We start from the raw sequence: 22,832 nt of genomic DNA, 5'->3' as shown, positions 1-22,832 counted from the left end.
CACTGAGCGGAGGGGCTCTTGAGTTTAGGGAAGGTTTTTTTTTGCTCGTCATGCTGCAGGTAGAACAGTTGTGGTGTGGAGAGCAGTGATAAATATGACTCTTTTAATACAATAGCTTTGTAGGTCAGTCTCTGGAGGGGCGAGGAGCACTCGCTCAGTCAGCTTCCCCCTACAGAGCCTGCGCAGCCCACAGACACAGGAACACGCAACCTTTAAAGAGGGATTTGAAAAGGTCAAAGCACAGGCATGCAGAATGGTAATATAGAGTGCACTTCCAGAGGTCGCAGGGTCAATACGGGCTTTATTCCTTCATATTGCTCTCCAAGAGATTGCTGTAGGGTATATGTAAAGGCCTTAAAGGATTATTATTTTTTCCTTTTTGCAGTGGTTGCAAACACTTTTCATCATAACATCAATGGCAATTCCATTAAATTCTGTATCTCAAGATTTTTTGTCCTTCCCTGGTGCTGATGTGAGCCATGTGATGAAGTGGACCTGGTGAGAAATGCAACGTGTCTCTTTGTAAAACCTGGAATTGGAATGTTTTCCAGGTCTGGAGAAGTATGAAAAATATATATTTTTTCCCTAACTTCCAGACATATATCAATCTACCAGTTCCTCAATATCTACATCCACATATCCAGCCATGCATCTGTTTGTACATCAATCATATAAATTCAAAGGGAAGGCTTGGGAAAAAAAATTTGACTGAGAGCTGTGTAAACACACCGCATTGACTTTTTCACACCCTCAAAACCCTTGTTGCTGTTTGCCTTCATTTCTCTGGGTCTTGAGTAATTACATCACCCTGTGGATTCCTCTTGATGAAGAGATTTCCTCAGTGCTGAACCAGTTTGGTCTCTGCCACATGAGAGAGTGGGTGCCCCTTCTTTTCGCTTCATGGTCCCATGTGATATCATTGCATGTTTAGTGACTCTTCTTTCAGTGATCTAATTAGTCCCTTGACTCTTCTGTAGCGGACTGTATTTATGAGGAACATTAATTAGGACCTAGACTGCGGATTACTTTGAAAGCTCTAAATGTCCTGGTTTATTAAAGTATTAACAGTTGGAGGAAATGCTCTTGATTATCCCCCGTATTAGTCACTTGGTAAGTTTGCTCATAGATTATAGCCTTTCTTCTCCTGCTTATCCTTGTTTGTTTATTCCTAAGTGCATATGGAAAGTGATTAGCATAATTAATAACAGTCCACCGTTGCTCAATTGCTGTACAAAACAAACATCAACTTTCTTGTTTGGGTAGCCACAGCAGAGTTGGGCTAAGAGGGAACGAGATTTTTCTTTGCTCCCATTCAAGGATGATTATAAGAGACAGATTGGAAAACAGTTAGCTGGAATTGGGGAGGTCATTGATTTTCCAAATGACAACTAGACCAAAACAGACATTTCATTGATTGTGGACCTCCTCAGGATACTTTTTATAAGCTGGAGACGAGCCAGGAAGCTGGAAATCACTCGTCTGTTAAGTGGTTCTGTATGATCTTTCATCACCAGTGACAGAGATTGCTGTCCTTTAGCTCTTTTTAGATAATATGGCTGGTTATCAGTATCATCTTTTATCCAGCTGTCCAATAGGACGCTTTTTTATGTTGAAAACTATGTGTGAAGGCCATAATGCGGAAAAATTTCCAATGCAACCAAAATCATTTTTAATCTATAAATAATAGGTAATGTCTTATTGTTTATTAATCACATTTATCCCTCCCACATTGTCCTGCAATTAGCTGGGTTTAAGTTGTGATGTTTTTTAATTTCATCAGCCACCAACTGCAACAGATTTATTCAAATTCAAAGCTTTGTCGTTCTTTTTCTAACTACACTAATTAGGCCCACTGTAGCAGTTTCTCTATTGCCCAAGAGTCTCCTGAAAGCTGTTTTTGCTTTGGATTGATGTTTCAAAAAGTGGAGCTTACCTATTTCCATAGCCCCTGACTTTAACAAACTCGCTGATCAAACAGAAGGAACTGTGTCATAAATTCATATCTTGGAATCATGGATAATTAATCTACATGCAGCAGGAAATAAACATCAATCACGTCAACATGTTTCTTAACAAATAATGTTTCCAAAGGGACAAAAGATGTGGAATTAAAACTGGATGTTAGTAAAAATAATTTACTCACTCACAGTGGCCTATATACGTGCTCGCTGCTCAAGTCAATGGGAGGCAATAGTTTAGATATTTAAGACCAAAATTTAGCTCTAGGGATGTCTTTGTACAAACCATATTTAGAACAGAAATGACACTGCATGTCATCTCAAAATCCAGTAGGAAACATGATGGGTTTTGCAGTGAAATGATCCCAAAACGCAGCCGAGAAAACTCTCAATTGGTTATTCAGAAAAAAAATTGGATTCCAATTGGAAATCTGTAGAAAGAATTGAAGAACAGAGTTTATTGAAGATAAAATCAGACCTATGTAAACCATGTTACTCGATACAGGAGAAGTTGTCATTGCAAAGGCATTTAGAAATTAATTTAATTTAGAAATTAATGAAGACTGTCATTTCTCTATATTTAATTTTCACTTAATTTTGTACTAATTAGTTTAGTCATTTCTTTCCATATGCAGATAACTTGAGTTGTTACTGTCATCTAGGGTGATTTTTTCCAATTATAAATACATTTAGTGAGGCAAAATTGTAACATGTTATGTATCTTACTATATTTCTGGTTTTATGTGTTTGTATTCTCTTTGCATACTGTTAATTATATTTTCTGCACAAACAAGAAAAACACATAAAGAAATGTAAATTACTATGTGAACTGAGTTTTTTATCACTGGGACCAAATACTTATACCAACGTGTGGATAAGCAATCTGTCGCTCTGCCCTGAGGTGCAGCTCAGCATGCAAACGTGCATAAAGAAACTGACACTAATGCAGATGTATTACTCTGAGACAAACCATGCAGATCGAGCCGACCAGAGAAAACCCGGAATCCACCCTTTTCCCACTGCAGTGCTATGACTGCAATCTTTCCATATTCATTCAGAGATTAGTTTGGGAGGCTTTCATAGTTCTGGATTTTGTTCAAAGCAAACACAATTATAAATTGTTGTCATGCACTGTAGTCATCAAAAGTATGCTTGGATCTTACACGACTGGCAGATTGGCATTTAAAATTGTTTGTGCTCAACCAAGAAGTCTTTTTCTCATAGAAAATAAGAGACATTTCTTAAAATGTAATAAAACAATATAAGAGAATTATTATTGTTGAAAAAAATAATACTTTTTTACTTGTTTACTTTTTGTATGAAATTACATTAAATTATTTATACTCCTCAATAGATCGATGGAAACATCTTTATTGGCATTACAACAATCAAACCCTTATGATTTCTGACCAGCTCTGAGGATGTTTCTAGTTATACGTTTTAGACATTTTAAGAGTACTTATCGCACTAATCTTTAGTTTCATCCATAGATTCTATAATTCAAGTTGGTATTATGGCAGGCCACTTAAAAATGTTAATGTTTCCTCCAATCAGGAAAAAAAACATTGATCAAATTAAAATTTGATTTTAACTATTGAGCAGCAGAAGTAAGTAAGTAGCAGTCGTATTTAGTAAAAATGTTCACATTTTAAGGTATTGCTAATTTGGACAAAACTAAAATAATACATCCAATATATAAATTTTTCTCTCAGATTATAATGTGGAAGATCTTTCCACAATAAAATTTCCTATTTTTTTGACACATACTATCAGCACCAAAGAATTTAACCAAAATATCACTGGACGGAGCACAGAAGCTGCAAATCTCATCCAATTAAAAGCACTACTTATCAAATGTTCAGTGATGGCCTTGACCAATCAAAGCTAATCATGAACAGTGAGGCTATGTTTTAAATTCTTCAAAGGGCCAGCGTTCCCTGCCTTCTGTGCCCTTTAGGTTTAGCTGAACTTCTGAATTGGTGGGTTACTCCAGGAAATCATGAAAGTAGAAGCTACGCTGAGCTAATAACATGAAAAGCAATCAGAATGAGCTGAGCAATGAACCACAGTGAATATCTATGATGCTGTTTTGCAAGTGGAGCCTGAGTGCACTGCTCATGTGAAATGTTAACTGTCAAAATAATTGCTCAATGTTTGTGCCTAATGTGGCTACACACTAGCTAGGACACAACAAAATGTGCCTTTTGTGAGTATAATGCTTGTTGTACTCACTGCCATGCATTGCTTTTAAAATTAGAAATGGCATATTAAGTAATGTTCTTTATTGTGTTTAGAATTTGACGAAGCTTTTAAATTTTCATTTGTTTCCAGTAATTCAAATGCGAAATTACAGACCCTCTCTAAAATCAAAGCAAGTTAAATTGCTTCCCAGCTCTGATAAAAGAGCAGCGTATATTTAATTTATATGACAACAGAAATCAGTTACCAGAAACATTGCTGACAAAAAATGGTCCCTACGTTGTGTTTAAATACATTTTGGTCCTTTATCGAATTTTAGTGACTTAAGCCTTGTTTGGAACCATTTAATGGATATCAACCAAATTATCAATTACGGTTCAATGTAGGACAGGATTTTGACCTGAATCACCAAAACCATACATTTTCATGTTTTTTTTGTTGTTGTTGTTTTCATGAGTGTGAAACAAGTGTGAGTGGGAACTCCTGCATTCCCAATAAGATCAAAGGTAAAGCATAGATAAAGCAAATAAAGTCACTTCAAGTGTGGCACTTTGGTCCCCTGCAACTAGCATTTTATTGATTAGATTCAGTCCTTTGTCATAATCAGTGCACTCTGTCCTCCTCCTTGGTACTAGACACACAGTGAGAGCACTTACAGTAAATGAGGAAGAGTGCTTCAGCTCCATTTACCAAAGTCTGGGAGAAAAACACAGCAAAGAGCTTCTTCTTTTCCTGGACCGTTCTACATTTCCTTGCAACCTCACTTCTTGAATTCTGAGAAAATATGACCAAACAAAGCCAACTCTGAAGGAACTACAGCAATATAAATTATGGATGTTTTGAATGAAAAATGCCTTGGATGAGATTTTCTGTTTACTAACTTGCATTGCAAAAATGCAATGCAGGCTGCACTAATCACTCTAATACTTAATGGTAGATTCTAAAAACAGTTTAAAATATCAACATTGTCAAAATGTTTTGGTAAAATCCACAGGTACAGCTTGTACAGCTAACAGAGCCACAAATGTCTAAGTGGTGCATCCTTAATTACGTACACCATTATTTATCTGTGATGGTTAAGTGCGTGAGTATAAAATTGTACAAGTTGTTTTTCAATGTATGTTGCTGCTTCTTGCTATTCAAGACAGTGGTGATTACTGGATTTTAACAGATGTTAATATTCTCCTGTGTTTTATATGATCTGATTATTTGTTTCTTATAAAACGTGTGGGGATCTAATTTGATTCCTCCTCTTATGAAAGTTATTTTCTTCCAGGCAGTCTTTATTGATATGTTCACTGCCTCCAAACTCCTACTGAAGCAGAGATTGTAAATTTTCCTCTTTCATTTGACGAAACCCAGATTGGAGCTTAATTCCACTTTGTAAGTTGTATCAGACGGCACCTCGGCCATCAGACCTGCTTTTCTTTTTGATGTCGCCCACACGGCCATATGGTATTGCTTTCAGGATCAGTTACATTCATCCCATGTTCCACTCGGCACTGTGTAAATCTGCCAGAGCCTCTCGTTGGCTGTCCTGGCATTTTAAAGTAAAAGAATAACCTTTTCACAGTAAAAAATGTTCATATACATTTTTCGGTTTGATGAAGTTTTTTCACGGTTTCCATTTATGTTACCCTTTAAGTTGCTGAAATGTAACGAAGGTCCTTCTGACATACATACAGGAGTTTGGCATTACATTGAGATGTTTTATGTTTTATCTCTGCAGCAAATACTTCTCACTGAAAATCAGATTCTACTGAACGTTGTGTTATCATCATAAATGTGCCTTGTTATGAAAGTCATAACTCAAGTAATAGCTTTTTCTAGAAGAAAGTGCAGAGGAAATAAAGCACTTTCAAATTAGTGTTCTTCCTGACCTTGTGACATTAAAATCCACATTAGGGGGTGAAAAAACACCACATGTGGAAAAAGCCACAGAGAGGCAAAATTATTAGCATTTCTTTGCAGCATGGGAGAATGCAGCCCACACACCGTCTCACCCATCTACATTAGCATCCGACTGGGTTATAAAGCCTGAGAGAACTGTTAATAAGAATGCAGCAAGACAGAATGAGAGCTGGAGTAGCCCATCTACACTCCTGTAGAAATATGGATATGTTTGTTAGACAAACTGAAGATCAGCAGTGCCTCCTTTGTGTTTCTCCCTGGTCAGTGTAGTCTTTGTGCTGTTCATGGCAGTCGCAACAGAGCTCAGATGCAGCTCGGGGAATTTTTTCCCACCAGGAGATGTGATTGAATTTCCATTCATCTGCCAGCTTTTGTATAATACACAAAGTGGAGAGAACCTGGCTGGACCACTGCACATATTTTCTCCAAGGACACCGCCTCAGAACCAGCCAGATCTAGCAGTGAGCAAACATGCTGCTAAAAAGGAGAAGCTGACCATGCCAAAGAGCTACTCTGAGACATGTGCTAAAATGATTGATCTGCAAACCAAAAGATGTCTGTTTCCCTATTTAAAAAAATAATAATAATAAAGCCGTATTTAATGCTTTGTTAATTATGTTTCTCCTGGTGTTGCTGCACCACCGGGGCTCCAAACTGACCTTTTTTGTACTGGTGCACTTAGCAACTACAGTAAAGTGCACAGCTGCACAATTCAATATACAATATATTAAACATACACTTGGGGTATATGGGGTAAATTTGAGTTTAGTGATATTTACAGGATGTCATGATAGTGTAAAAGCTTTATTCATAGCAATCATGGCAGTAATATAGTTTAGCAGTGTTAAACATTTTTTAAAATGACTAAAGTAATTTTAAAAATGGTCAAAACACTAGTTTTTACAGTAGTCCTAGGGTTTTCACTTTATTGATATTTTATTCATCCATGGTGAATAAAGATTGTAGAAATATCACAGTAACAAGAAATGTTGAGGCTTTTGATCATGTTACAGTGGATCTCCTCTTGTTAATAGGAGCGGGTGATTTCCACGTGGAATGAAACTCCAAATTATTTGCGGCAAACCTGCTTTTTTGCAACTTTTTGTGGCAATTCTTTTGTTTTGTCTTGCTGAGGGTTCTAGCGTGGTTTTTGCTTCTTTCACTGTTTTTAATCGATTTAAAATTGTGTCTGTCCAGAGGGTCAGAGCCAAATCTAGGTGACAATACGCTCTTTTCATCATTAGATTGGCTATGACCTTGATGTTGTTCAGTGGATGTTGAGCAGAAAAAAACCACAGATAGTAATGTATGGGAAAAGAAGAAAACGGCTCACACATGTGCTTTATTGACCTCCTGACCATCAATAGCCTTACATGGGAAAACCACATCTTATAAGAAAATGGTTTGTATTATGACCTCATCAATATGTGCCAGGCAGTCTTCAGGAAGTCTGTAGAAGCAAAGACTCCAACAGGGAGGTCAAGGTTGACTCCTACTGACCAGCTCCTGGGGACTGAACATTCAGAGAGACTGAAAAATAAGGAAGACTTTATGGACTTGACAGCTGACGAAGATAACCTTCCTAGCAGATGAGTTGACACAAAGTCAGACACATCAATATGAAGTGCCAGCCCTTCACCTTGTCATGTAACACCGACTGTTTTGTGGTCATCATGGGAACTTGGAGCGAGGTATATATGTCAAAAGCCAGCTACTCCTTTGAAGTAACTTTTTAGGTGCTAGAAATTTATGAGAAAAATGATGGAGAGAATAGCAAGCAAAACATGTTGTGAAGGGGATATTCATAAGATCTGGCAGTGCATTCTGCCTTATGACTGGAAATTGTTGGATTGAGGTTTTTGTGGCACTACTGGCCTTTATTCAGCAGTAAATGGACAGGAAGAAGGGCAGAGAGTGAAAGGGAAGACTTGTCACGTTTGTAGACTATCCGTATCTGCAGATATTTTAATTCAGATTTCCGGATCAAATGGACTACTATCTTCAACATGTGTATTCTATGTAAAACTCATTTATGATCATGCAAACAAAATAAGATATCTTTCTGTAAACAAAGCTTTGCATTTCTCTGAAAACAAAGTTGATTTCTCTCTATTTTTGAAGACAGATTTTTTTTCATTGTTGTTGCTCCACAGGTATCCAATAACTAAATTATTTAAGGAGGAGTTGTGGAGTTTCTGCCTCCGCATCTCTCACAGAAAAGATCTGATACATTTCTCTGACGGAATGCAAAATAAGGGCTTAGTATTTTTGTTTTTAAGCCAAACATTAAGGTAAACCTTTAATTGTATTTGCATATGAACAGTTTAACCCAACACTTCAACCATAGAATATCTTTTCAATCAGTGGCTGTCCAGAAGTTAGATCATTACCCGCAATTTCTCTGACTATCTCTAGTATTTATTGAACATGTTTTTGGAGGAATATATTGTAAAGAACTTTTTTTTTTCATGTAATTGTAGTTTTCATTGCCTAATTTGTCTAAGCAAATGACTTTTGTACTTTTTTTAATTCTGAAAAACCTAAATTCAAAATTTAAAAACTGACCTTTTTTATGAAAAATAATAACTGAAGGTCATTATACATAAGAATAAATGCGTGGTAGAATTTGTGAGATTGTTCCTCTGAAAACCTGCCTTTTTCTTCTTATAGTCAATAACAAAGCGCGTCTGTTGCTTGCAGAGGGAGTTGGCAGGAATGGCTCAAAGCCTGTAAAAGTCAAATGCTGTCTCTTTCAGTTTGAGAGAACAATTTTTGAAAATGTGAGCTAAAACACTAGATGCCCCAAGCATGCTGCACTCCAATTTTCCAGTCCCATGCAGCAGCAAAACCCGAATAATACAGTTGGATCTATTTGTTCAGCTCTAATGTGTAGTATATTTGAAGCTCACGCAGGATCTGTTGAATTAACATACAAATTGCTGATACATTATCTTATGGTCTTTTCCATATCGAGCAATACAGCATTTTCCTGACGAAACGTCTTATTTTTTTCACACTATGATGAAATAACCAGGCGGCTCGCCAGAGTTTTATCACTTTTATTTTGTCACAAAATGCCAAGCACTCATGCAGAATTGTGCTCATAAGCATTTACCATAATTTGTTTTTCAAAATTAAACTGCATCCACTGATTATACTCTTGCTCCTACCGTAAAAGGGAGTGCCTCTAAAGCTGACCGGTTTTTAGCTCTGAGAGGTAAGAACTTTAGCTCAGCTCTTTCCCTCGGGCTTTTGGTCGTAACCAAGCCTTCGCAAAGAGCAGTGTCAAGCTTGTCCTTTGATGTATGTATGGAGGCGTTTTGTTCAAAGGGATAACCTTTTCTGGGCACTTCTTTGAAATGATAATTCTCCAGCTTGCTGCAGGTGGAACTGCAGCTCTCTCAGCAGAGAGGTCAATCAAAGTCAAATGAAGCGGCTGCTCACAGGTTCACCTCAGTACTGGGTGCCAGTTCCTGGCTGCTGCTGCTGCTGTCAGCTCTGCTGCTGGCCTAATCTCTACTTTTGGTAACAGGAGAGGACACGGGGGATGTCACTGTGACAAGTATATTTGAAGCAGCAGATCGCAAACCAAGAAGCTGTGCTCTTATGGTCATAAATGATCTGAGGATATCAGTGTGCTGGAGTGTTTTCACAGCTTTGACTTTGTATACCAAACCCAAACTGAGTTTTTTTTTTTTTTTTTCCAAGCTACAAGTTCTGTGCCTGTAGACCGGTTAAAGGGGCGCAGCTGTGTGTAATTACATCAGTAATAAAACCTGGATTCGGTCCACCTGCCACACAATGAACCCTCTATCCAATCTAGTGCTTCTGACAACAAAGAAGATGAGTCCTCACTGGTAATAGCCTTGACGATGCAGCTAGGAGGCTGCGCTTTATGAGAAAATATTCCCAGCTCAAGACAAATTTCCCAGAATCGTCTAATCCATCTTAAGTAATGAAATATATCATATTCACAGAGCTATAAATAGTTTTTTGCAGCTGTTTTACCTCTACTATTTGCTTTATTGCTGCACTGAATTTCCAGTTTAGTATGCACTAAAAACATGGACACAAACAAATGGCTACTTGTAGCATCCAGTAAGCCTAAACTGCTAAATTGTTTAAGATGCAGGTTCTCATCAGTCTTTGTTGATGACAGGGGATTTTCTAAATAGGAGCCCAAAATGGACATAACCTCATTTAAACACTTTTAAATATTGACATTGATCATTTTCAACTGTTATTGTACTGCCTTATTCATTGAAAAAAGTCTTCAATCACTTTTATACCATCCACTTTTTTAAGTTTTAAAATGTAATAAGATCAAATTAATTTCAGAAATAGAAAAATATATATTTAAAAAAAAGTTTCTTTTTTTTTTATAAGGCACATAAAAAACATACTAAACCATAACTTTAAAACCAATATATGTACTGAACCATGATTTTTGATGTCCTGTTATACCACTACTAGATACCATGAGGACTTCAATTGTACTTTTAAGCAGCACATAATATTTGCGAGTGATTATATTTTAAAATATAAATCCATCAATCCATTATCTAACATGTTTATTCTTGCAGGGGCGAGAGGTACAACCTGTCCAGTCACCAGTCCATCATTACTATTATTTAAAATATATTGATCTTCACCGATGATAATGGGAAAACAAGTAGTGCAAACAGTGACAATCACAATGCAAGACTTTGGGGTTTATTATTTCTCATCACAAAAGTTATTTAATTAATTCTTCCTTTTTAACAATAAACAGTACAATATTTGCACTTTCCTTATTAAAGTGTCAGTGAAGAAAGATTTCCTCCATGAAGTCAATTTATTTTACAGACCTGACTTTGCGTTCACTTCCAAGGCAGTGAGGTTGCACCACCTTAGGTTCACACTCATTCAGTACATGCATATTACATGGAATTTGCTCTTCAGTTCGTAATGTCTGACACAGCAATCACATTTGTTATATATACATAATTAGTTAGGAAAAAATATATTTTTACATAATTTTATATTTGCTGAGCCACTAAAATAGATTCAGTATACTAGGTTGCCATATAGTTTCTGTTGGCGTTCACTCCCCAGAGTAGAGAATGCAAGTGAATGAAACAAAAGCAGAAATGCTTTTAGCCAGTGACAGCCTGCTATTTTATATCAGAATCCTGATGCTGCTGTCCATCTGGATGCAGCCATGCTGTGTAGGTCCCTGCATCAGCTGCGCCTCAGTAACAAGGCGGTGCAGCACAGATAGGGATCTCCCGTGGGTTTGGGCTCCAGCTGGAACAGCCCTGCTAGTCCAACGTGTTCCTATTATTGTTTGTGACAGAGTCAAGAAGGACATGAAAGTAGAAGAAAAAAAGAAAACAAATGCATGTGCTAAGCTTGTGCTTTGGGTTCTTCTTTGAGTGCCCCCATTGTAATTATGGGCATGGGTGGCCAGCAATGACAGCTCATCTGTTAGCCAGCCAGCAGGAGCGTACAGCACCTGGTGAGCCACGCGCAAGAATGATGAGCCACAAACACACAAGTTCCTAAATGTATGCATATTTTTAAATGAAACAAGAAAAAGGAGTATTGGCACATGCGTGTAGTTGTTTGCTGATTGTTATCACCACAAACTGAGAGTTATCACTTATTTTATGTCATTTACTTGCAAATTAGCTGAGATGCACAGGTTGAACCAATGTCGTTATCATCTTAATTAGCCTCATCTTGTCATATATTTGCAGCTCAAGCATGAGCCGTATGCTTTAAATTAATTATAGTAGATGAAACAATTCAGATCAGATCTTTAACTCTACCTTATTAAAAATCTTTCAACAGAGCAGCTACACTAATGTCTGCACAACAAATTAGCATACCTAAAGGTAAAATGTGCAAGTAAAATATTGCTGAACTATATTGTTGATTGTGACTTTAATAACTGGAATTTGTCTCATGTTCCCACACATTAGTGGGAAATTGCTCGTTTAAATGTTTTCTGTCTTTTTTTTTTTTTGGTTTTGTTGGTATGCGTGACTTCTTGTGTATGTTATTACCATAACCTTGTGCACAATGACAAGGAAATTAAACTTTTAAAAAAAAAATAAAAACACAACCTTCCGCAAAACAGAGAAAATGAAATATATATTACTAACTTTATTTTTTTCTGATTCTGATTTGGCTGAATTTTCAGTACTTTCTCATAAAATGACTGGTCAGAACCATTTTCACACTGAATAGTACAGAGCACGTTTTTTGTCAATTAATCCATCTCTCCTTTGGTGACATCAAGGGATCCTATTATTTGTGCTTCCCCTTTGACAAAACCCCTCCAATCAGGAATGACTAATGACTGGATAGGTTGGCATGCAGTGATCCCAGCTTTCCAATTAGTCTTCCATTAACTTGTTCAACCTTGGAAACTGCAGGGTGCACAGTCAACATGCACACACTTTGCAGCTCCAGACCAAATATCGGACCTCTACTGTAAAGTCAAAGACCTGAGATAAAGGTTGTTGCGTGCACTTTCTACTCTATAGACATCATTTGACTGGGCTACTCTAACACAGGAATATGTTTTTATTCAAATCAATCCGTGGTAGCTCTGAATGTCCGCTGTGGATCCTAAACATTCCTCCTGGAAGACAAACTTCTCTCTCAATCTAAAGTATTTTGGAGCTCCTGGGATTGTGCTGAATTTACAGTACCTCGATCAACTTTGACCAGCTTACATGTCTGGACAGGGAGACGCTGTTAAACCGGTTGGGATTAATCATGTTTTTCATGTCGACCTAAAAGTTCAATTTTGATCTTCTCTGAACAAAGCAATTTCTTCTGCATGTTTGCTGATTCCACTACATATCTTTTGGCAGGCTGCACTAGCGATTTCTTACACTTTTAAAAACTGTCTTCATCGACTTCACTTGACTTGACAGCTACATGCTGCTTCATGTTTGTCCATTACATAAAGTCCATGTAAAATGCATCTAGGTCTGCGATTATAATGTGATAAAAGATTAAGTTAAAAGTGTGTTGTATTTGTCCACATTTTTTTTTTTTTTTTTACTTTTGCAAACCATTATTAAAACACCTCAGGAATACAAGATGAATCGAGTGATTGTGAATCAATACAATGTGAACATTTCAAAGTGTGTAAGATCAAAAATGTCCCTTATGTCTTTTAGACTTATTTTATTTGACTACACAACACTTTATGCACACCAGGGGAAAAGGTAAGTTTATGCTGGCACAGAATCACCTCTCTGTTCTGCCTGATTCATTTTGGACTCCTACGAATTCTCAGCTAACAATATTTGTTTGGATACAAACAGAATGTCAGTGTTCTACGCCCACATTTCTGCTTTCTTCTTTTTGTGTGTGATTTGGTCTGGTTGATGTATGTCAAAGTCCATTCAATGTGTTCCTGATCGGTGGAATAAAAGAACTTGCCCGAGTCTTGTGCAGAATACAATGCAATTTCACATGCTGCTTCAGGGACATGGGGAATACAGGAAAGTGGGAAAATATACATGACATGGATGAGCAAGATCTCACTCAGCTCGGAGTATTAACAGCATTAAAAACACCATAGCGTAAAGATAACTGACATCAGACTGTGTGTACGCATATCTCCACACACTGATCTTTCTGTCTGATGCAAAACATCAAGCCATGCTTCATCCCGTATCACAGCTGGTGGCCGCTTTTCGAACAAAGTGCCATATAACTGATAGAAATTCCCAGGGAGCTGCTGTTGTTTGGAATCCTAGTACCCAGTGGTGTGCCCTGTCTCGGTGCATTATAGTTGTTGTTTTTTTCGTCAGCGAGTCCATTCCTTTATAAAAAGGCTTGAAGCTTTCTTTCATTTCCTATTAAGGTTGAAAGGTGGGGAGAGTAAGTCTACAGACTGCAAGCAAATCCCCATCAAGACAACCAGCAAAAAGAAAAATGTCCTGAATACAATTTCTAACATTTACTCAAAATCCCCATCATAAAGTATTAATGGGTGTACTGTAAGTGTATAAGCACCAGTCTGGTGCCTCTTTGATGTTGCCCCAAGTGTCAAGCAGTGTTGGGAATGAGGCTTTTAGTTCCGTTTTTTTTTTTTCTTGAAGTATCATTGCACTGTGTGTAGGACGATGGTGTGCAGATACTATGGCTGTTGTGTAAAATCACCATTATTCAGGCAAGCAATGATGAGATGCCTGGTGTTTAATGCTTCTGTCTGACTGATGCCTACACATGCAACGGAGACGGGTGAAAGTGAAAGAGGTGACCTCTTTCACTGCAGTCTAAAGAGCTGCCTGTGTGTCTGCTTTTAGCCCCACTGTCACTGTGTGCGTGTAAGTGGTGGGGGTAACTGGCTCCTCGAAATCTTTATACTGTAGTAGCATTTTATTAATTCATTTTTACAAACAAAAAATTAGCATTTTTTTTGCTAAATTTGTTACTTTTTTTTAACTTGATTTATGTGTTTGATTTTCTTCCATATGCCCATGTAGATGAGGCCTCTGATTAAAACATTTCAACTTTTTCAATTTAGCTTAGGAGTTTTTATTTCCCAAGGGGTAGAAAAGGAAACGGTAATCAAATTTAAAATCACTAAACAAGTACAATTGCTCGATGTTATTATATTTTAATTTGTAATCATAAAGTCTTTGCCTAATATCAAATCTACATGTAAGATGTCTTCAGTAAGCAGTTTAGAAGTGCTGGACTGTTGTTTTATCTATTTAGTGAACAAACAAAACCCTTTTTCCTAATGCCCCCACAGTACTGGTGTGTGATGAGGCTAAGTTTATGTGATTTGAGTGTTCGGTAACATATAATGGTATGCAAATTATCTACATTTAAAGAAACATTTAAGATAATTTCTTAGGCTTCTAGATGCTACAGGTGAATTGTGAAAACCCACTTTCAATTTAACCTTTAAGCTGCCCTCATGAATGGGCAAAATCTGTTGTGGAGAAAAAGAGGTAAAGATTGAGCTATTTGAGTCCAGTGAGGAGACAAGTGTTTGTATGTAAGGTAAGAAAGAATGCTGTACTAAGTTTCAAACATGGTGGTGGCGTCATACTGGGGAGGTTAGTTTTTCTGGTGCATTGCACAAAGTGAAGAAATAAAAAAAGGAGGGCTCAACACTGTATGCCGTATTTTCCGCACTGTAAGGCGCACCGGATTATAAGGTGCATAAAATAGACGCTACAGTAGAGACTGGAGTTGCGTTATGCATCCACTAGATGGAGCTGCACTAAACGGAGTCGGCGAGGAGAGCCTTCCGCGACTGGGCCGGGGCGTGGCTGGAGGATGGTCACCCTTCTCCGTTTGCGCACAGCATGTTTCTGGAGAACGTGGTGCTAAATGACCTGCTGACGACCTGATTCTAGATGGTCGGTAGGTAGATAGGTCAGTCAAACTTTATTAATAGATTACAAACCAGCGTTCTAACAACTATCCCAGCATGCACTGCGCGCTTCTTCTACGGGGAAAATGAAGTCGGCGGCTGCTTACCGTAGTTGCTAGACCTGTTGTGGCTCAATATTGGTCCATATATAAGGCGCACTGTTGGCTTTTGAGGAAATTGAAGGTTTTTAGGTGCGTCTTATAGTGCGCACCTAAAAGGTGTCATGACAGGTGTTATGTCATGTTATGACAGGTGTTATGTTTAAATTTTACCTTTAATAAGTTACCTAATTTTTAAAGTGCAATCAGTAATACTTTTATAACAAATTTATATCAGTAATGATTTTTTGGTTAATGTCAAGTTGTCATAACAAAGACATTTTGAATAAAGTCAACTTTGTATTAAAAGTGTCATAATTTACAGAATGACGCTTTATGACAACAGTCATAAATATTCATGAAGGCTTATTCATGTTCATGACAGGTGTTATGTCATGTTTATGACAGTGTCATGTCTTATTCACCCCCCTTCAAATAAAGTGTTACCGCTTCTTACAGTACCTTCTAAAAACCCATACCCAGATAAGAAATGTGCCGACTATACTTGAAATTGTTATTTAGCTTGACTTATTTGTTCAAAGCCCCTACTGTTTTGATAAATTTTAGTCTTCATTTTACACAGCTTTCCTAAGCCACTTTTAATAAAAATAAATAAATAAAAAATTTGAACGATGAAAAATAGTCTGTCAAATCTATTTTAATTTTCAACATTTAAATTATGGCTTTATAATCATTATTAATTTAAGACTCCAATTCAGATTCATTACGTGTTAGTAAACTGCTTTGGTGTCTTATGAGAGATGTTTTTATTATGCTCTTAAATACTGCATGTTTTTATATTGTCTGGGTTTGTACAGTCTTCTGCTGTATAATTAACAAGAAAAAGATGTTTTAGTCTGTTTTCACTAATCACACATTCGTCTTCCTGTTCTTATTCTTTGCAGATCACACGAGTCATTTTTTGTGTCTTCCTCGAGACTGATTTTACCATTTACAAGAAGAAAATGGCCATCATCTTTCAAGGTATGGACGTTTACTTCCCAAGGACAGCATTTTGCTTTGTTTTGCTATCTTTACCTGCTTTTTGTCTTTGAGCAAAACAAATTAAGGAAATGATTACTTGTTACCATGGCAGTATACTATTTAGAAAGTATGAGATATCTCTCGCTATTAGTCACTATAGCGATAAAGAGAATTTGCAATCTATGTTGTTTATTCCCTGGAGAAAATGGTTTAAAGACCTGTCAGACTTGAGTGACATCTTTAAACGTGAAAGCATGAAATGGCGAGAAAATCTGTGCGGAAAGTTGTCAAATCAAATGCCAAGTTCACCACGCATTGCTTTAATGCGATTAGAATAGTTGACGTCTCTTTCAGTTTATCTGCAGACTGATCTGTTCTACAGTTTTAAATATCTTAGTGGGATGTAAATGGCAGATTCATTTCAGTGTAATAATGACTTGGATTTCTCCCAGCAAGAGCTGAAAACATTCAGGGATACGTATGCATAGCAACATATCATCCCTGGTTACTGCTCCACAGCTCTACGTGTGGAATAAACAAACATCCATTATCTCCTACTCCCACTCTCTTTTCTGCCCCTCTCTCGATTCACTCGCCCCTTTTCATGCCATCATCTTTTTACGGGGACTGGGAGCAGTCACCAGCTCTGATGGGGGCTCCACAGAGGACTGAGCTGAATAGCTGGGGAGCTGAAAGAGGCTGGCTGGCTTCACCAGCCTAGCATTACCTCCCATTTACCTCACTTTTCCCTCTTCACCTCCCCAGCGGAATACCAGCTCTCAGGCCTTCATCTGGCTGCTCCCAGATGGAGAGTGTTTTGTTCTCCCTGCTCTCCCGTCATCTCCCCCGCCCCTCCGCCCAGGCTCTTGCCTGAAAGATTACATTCTGAGGAGAGACCTTAATTATGCCTGCCTGCCCTCCTGCACCCAGCACCCGTCTCATCATATTAGTGTTTTGAGATGAGAATCTGGAGCTGTTGTTCTCCAGTTATCTCTCTCGCCATTTAAAAGTGTAGTCAGGGGATAAATGCTCCACATCTCTCTGTAACGGGGAGCAGGGCTAAAATAAAATGACAGACGCCAAGTGTGTGTGGCACAAAGAGCAATCCAAAGATATTTATTTATAGTCTGGAAAAGCCATCGAAGCAAGCAATTACCATGCCCCGTGGAAAGTATTCATGCTGCTTAAACTTTCTGGCACTTTGTCACCTTACAACCTAAAACTTTACTGTATTTTGGGGTCCAGTGCATAACTATGAAGGTGAAGTAAAGACCTAGATTGTTTTCAAACTTTTTTTTCTTTCTTGAGTAAAGTATAATTGGGATGATTTTCTGTTTAGCCCCATGTGCCACAACTTTGCGAGGCCAGCTTTCCTTGCAAGCTTTGTTCATCTAGACCAGGGGTACCCAAACTTTTTCCTGTGAGGGCCACATAACTTTTCCCTTTTCTGGTGGGGGGCCAGAGTCAGTTTGTAACAGAAAAAGTGTGATGATTGCAGGAGTGCCTAAATGTAAAAAATGTATTGTTTTCCAGAAAGCACAATCAAAAAACCCTCTCTGGGTTCTTCACAGAACAAAAGTCAGAAAATAAATAATAACACTATTAATGAAATAAATAACCAAATAATCCTCTCTGGGTTCTTCACAGAAAAAATCCAGGAAGAATTATAGTCCGTATTTTCCGAACTATGAGATGCACCGGACTACAAACCACAACCCCAAAGTTTTGTTGTTGTTTTTTAACCAGTAAACATATACATCTAAGCCTCAGATATCTCTGCCGCTCCAGGTTTTCCACAGCGATGCAGCAGCTGCAGAGAGGGGCAGACACCCAAAATTTGAGTCATAACAGGTCAATTGAATATCACATTTATTATGGTTGAAAAAGAAAAAGTTGCCAAGTTTAGATTTAACTGAACTGATTACGGTAGTTTCCGAACGGTAACTGTAACAGTAAAAGTGCTGATCCTTCGTGTTGCTACTAGCATGTGCTAAATGAAAATGGGCACTTTCTTCTTCTTCTGCTTCTTCTTTAGATTTCAACGGCAGTTTGCATCCATTATTGTTGCACTACTGCCATCTACTGGATCCTAATATCTATACCTCAAATTCTCATAATGATCCCAGTATTATTTTAAAAAAAACGAAAAATCTTCTTTTCCCCCACAATGCTATTTAACTGATCAACAACATTCTCAAATTTCAATTCCCTATTAAAACCTAATTCCGTTTTAATGGACTATTTCTTCTTTTATTTCCAATTTTGACTTCCAATGATTCACTTCCTGCTAAAGAGCCCCCTGGTGGTTGAAGAAAAATCCACATATAAGTGGCTTATAGTCCGGAAAATACGTTGTATATGAAAAAAAAATCTAAATGCTCTCTGGTATTGTTCAGGGGGCCAGACCAAATGTGGAGGCGGGCCGGATCAGGCCCGCGGGCCATAGTTTGGGGACCACTGATCTAGAAGATAACGTTTTTACTTGTTCTTTGCAAAATAGCACAAGGTCAGTCAGAATGGGTCTAGTTTTTCTGCAGATTCTTGACTGGAATTAAATCTAGACTTTCACTTGGCCGTGCTGACATGTATTTATGCTCTGATGTTTTGCTGTTCGGCTAAAAAGTTATTTTAGTCACATTGGATCAGCACTTGTTCAATATTTCTTATGTTTTGCCTTCATGATATATTCTCAGAGCTATATTTTAGCAATGTTGTTCTTTTTGCCACACTAATGGCCAGATTCATGGAGTGCACAGCTAATACTTAAATGGTTTACAGATTCTGAGCTGAGGATCTCTGTAGCTCCTCCAGAATCAGTACGCTAGTTGTTCTTGATTGAAATGTCCATTTATGTTGATGTCCAGGTCTTGGTAGCTTTGTAGCTGTTCTGTAACTCTGGCTCTGAGCTGTCTGGGGCATTCCTTGGTCTCAATAATGCTGTTTGTTCTCCTCACATGACAGTTGTTTTCATCTGCCTTAAATTCAATATCCTAACGCTGCATTCACACCAGCCCTGTTTAGTCCCCCTAAATCAAACTCTAGTTCATTTGTCTAGAACAGTGGTTCTTAACCTGGGTTTGATCGAACCCCAGTAGTTCGGTGAGTTGGTCTCAGGTTCGGCAGAGCCTCTGCCGCGGAGGTAAAGACACACTTGTGTAAAGTCGTGATGACGCCCCGCTTTGCCATCACTTGCTGCAGAGGATCACGTTACATTGCTGAGCCAATCAGAGCTGCGGAGGAGCCCTGATTGAAGGAGCTCCACTCTCAGTGTGTCGGCCGGGGTGGGGGGGAGGGGAGATGAGAAGGGTTCGGTGAATGCGCATATGAAACTGGGGGCTTCGGTACCTCAAAAAAGGTTAAGAACCACTGGTCTAGAAAGTCAGATTTGTTTGGGGAGGTGCTAATGCATAATTTTGGTTTGTTTGAAGTGAACTCCGGTGCTGTTCGAATGCATATGTGGGTGCAAAGAGGACCAAAACCGCTCCAAAAGCAATAAGCGAACGGTGACATAGGGCATTCTGGGAAAATATATCCGATGCAAATGTGAGAGTCTAGGCTAGCATGAAGAAATGGATTTGTGGTCTTTTAGCTAAGTCAAAAAAGAAATGTTATCATTTCTAAAATTTGTCACCTCTCCATTTTGTATACAACTCATGAAGAACCTTCTTCAGAGGTTTTTGTGCAACTTCATTCAGTGGTTCTTGGTGCAGTGCCACCACAGGCGAGGTGGGGGGAGCAGGGTTTGCAAAGGGTTTTATTTGTTGTGTAAAAGCGAACCGCACCAGCTGAAGAGGTAACAAATGTTTCAATTTGGGTTTCCAATGAAGCCGTACTAGACTGTCAGTTGTACAGTCAATTGCAATCAATTGCCTTCAGACGTCATCTACTTTGTAAGCAGAATTGACTGCTGATGGCAACTGGTTGCACTGGGTTTTATTTTAGGGTGTCAGATTACAGGAAAACAATGAAGATTGAGGCTTTAGTATGGCAAAATGTGAAAACTTTTGTATAGCCTGTAAATTTTGAAAGCGGGAGTCAGAGATTTAATTAATATCTGCAGCAGATACCATGACATTCCTCACCCGTCATCTGCTCTTTGACCCCTGAGGTTCAGGGCTGTGCTCATGTCTGCTCTGCTAACGTGTGGGCAGGAGAGAATAAGTGAGTGTGACTTTTCCACTCTGGATCAATGTCGGCGGTGAGCCAGACATTTTTACTTCACTCTCACCTACACCTGTTCTAATCTTTCAGCTCATGAGCAAGATCAAAGCATTTACCACATCCTCAGTGAAAACTAGAGCTCTTTCAACACATTCAGTGAGGAAGAACAGAGACGTGAAATTAAGAATCCCGTGAATGTCGACTACATCCTGATGGAAGGGGGAGTGGATTCATATGGCTGATCCAGCAAAATGTATTTCGGAGGTCGTGGAAAGGTTTGGCGTAAAGAAAGAAATGCTGATTGGTATGATTGCGACATGTCACTAATGCATAACCCCGTAGTGTGAAAAGACTTGCATTTAGCCTGTGCAGAATGGCAGTAGTGAATCAGAGGCTGCGAATTAGCTCTGCAGGTGTGCTCGAACACTTTCAGAACATCTCATCATCCTCACTGCCAGGGGAAGACAGTGGTGTGGATCCTGCTGCAGCACCGATGCCACACACTGAGGCTTAAGATCATTCTGTCTCCTGCAGCACGCTCGCTTTCAATAACCCTCCGTTATATCGACCAGCCCAGTTTTTTTGTTTTTTTTACCTCTTCCTCTCCTTACTTGCTCTCACTTACGCCTCTCCCCCCGTTCACTTGCCCATTACCTTATTCTCCCACTTTCTATCATTCCTTCCTATTGCATCAAGGAGGGGCTTCTCCATTGCCTCTTCTATCAGCAAGCTGCTGCAGTGATTGGTATCCCTTTGTGCTCTTTTTAGTATTTGTATGTGTGTGTAAGGGGGTGGGGGGGGTCATGTTAGAAGTCCAGATCTTTCCCCGTCTCATCGGTTTCAGGAATGCTTGAGCTAAGAGCAGACAGAATAGATTTTTATTTTGAAGTCTCACTACTCCCGTTTTTCATTGTATAGCCGCTCTCCTCGTATTCAAGCAATCTGTCAAGTGACAATGACTGGAGCAAGAATGTGTAAACAGGACATTTGCATACAGGAAATTGCTTTATTACAATGTGAATCTCCACAAGCTGTCAGTGAGAGGGAGCCAAAATATGGTTACTTGTCTGCAGAAGGAGGAAACTGAAAAATAGCCTCTGCTGACAATAATAATCGTGCATACCAGCCATGGCGCACACTGGAAACAGGTAGTTAAACCATGTAGAGTATTGAATTTCCCACTTTTGACATGCTTACGAATGACTGCACATTCTGCTTTGCACTGGTATGTTATTTGTGTTCAAGCAGGCTCATTTAATGAGTACTGATACAAGCAGACAAAGGTCTTTTATGTATCACCAGCTCAAGGAGCACTTCATGCATTCAGAGTCATGGAACCTCTCAAGCACACAAAGACTGATATATCCAAATAGACAAAAAGGCTTGTGCACACCACCGCTATCTTTTACCTGCATTGGACCAATCATTATCCATTACATAGCTCAGTATCGGGGTTTGTACGCATTGATATAAGGATCTGATAATTACGCCACCTATTCTCGCCTTGTTAAAAGAACCACCAGTGTTTGTCCTGCTTGAAGAAATGTAATCAAAACCACAACAGTTGCTGCGGTTGTGTTTTTTAAACAAAGAAAATAAAACCTTGACTGGATTTACCGTGTCTTGAAAATAATCCTCCAGTTTGTCATCATACCTGACTGTAATTTCTTGGCATTTTATTTGACGAACATAAAAAAGGCAACATTGTGACATCAAAGGAAAATGAGATATGCTTCTAAAAGGTTTTTTTTTTTTTGGCAAATAAACCTCTGAAAAGTGTGGCCTAGACTTGAATTCCTTGCTCATGCAAAACCATCCATCTCTGCAATTTCCACTGTCTTTTAAGATATGCCTCCACAATCATTCATGTTAAAAATCGGATTGTTCATCGACACAGAATGGAAAAAGCTCAGTCAGACTGCACTGAGAAGGTGTTTCAGCTGTTATGTTTGCCACTGTATCCACTGCATACAGTTTGTGTGACACTTCAGTAATATTTACTACTTTGTTTTTCTTTTACTGTCACATAAAATCACTGTTTTTGTTTTTTGTTGTGATTTCACAAAATACAAGCCAAAAAAAAAAAGCCTGAGAGGTGTGTGGACACATGGACTTTGCTGTACACAC

At 38.5% G+C, this 22,832-nt stretch overlaps 1 protein-coding gene across 1 annotated transcript in view; it reads left to right on the top strand.

Moving 5' to 3' along the window:
• macrod2 (mono-ADP ribosylhydrolase 2) overlaps nt 1–22,832 on the top strand; it is a 470,247-nt gene that overhangs the window by 407,615 nt on the left and 39,800 nt on the right. Inside the window, exon 9 of the mRNA XM_008430201.3 lies at nt 16,466–16,544. Coding sequence (XP_008428423.1) covers nt 16,466–16,544 — 79 coding nt within the window. The remainder of the gene's footprint in view (nt 1–16,465; nt 16,545–22,832) is intronic.

The sequence above is a fragment of the Poecilia reticulata genome, chromosome 15 (assembly GCF_904066995.2).
Source record: "Poecilia reticulata chromosome 15, P_reticulata-male-v2, whole genome shotgun sequence".
NCBI lineage: Eukaryota > Metazoa > Chordata > Actinopteri > Cyprinodontiformes > Poeciliidae > Poecilia > Poecilia reticulata.
The sequence above is the reverse complement of the archived record's forward strand: the minus strand, read 5'-3'. Positions and strand labels throughout refer to the sequence as shown.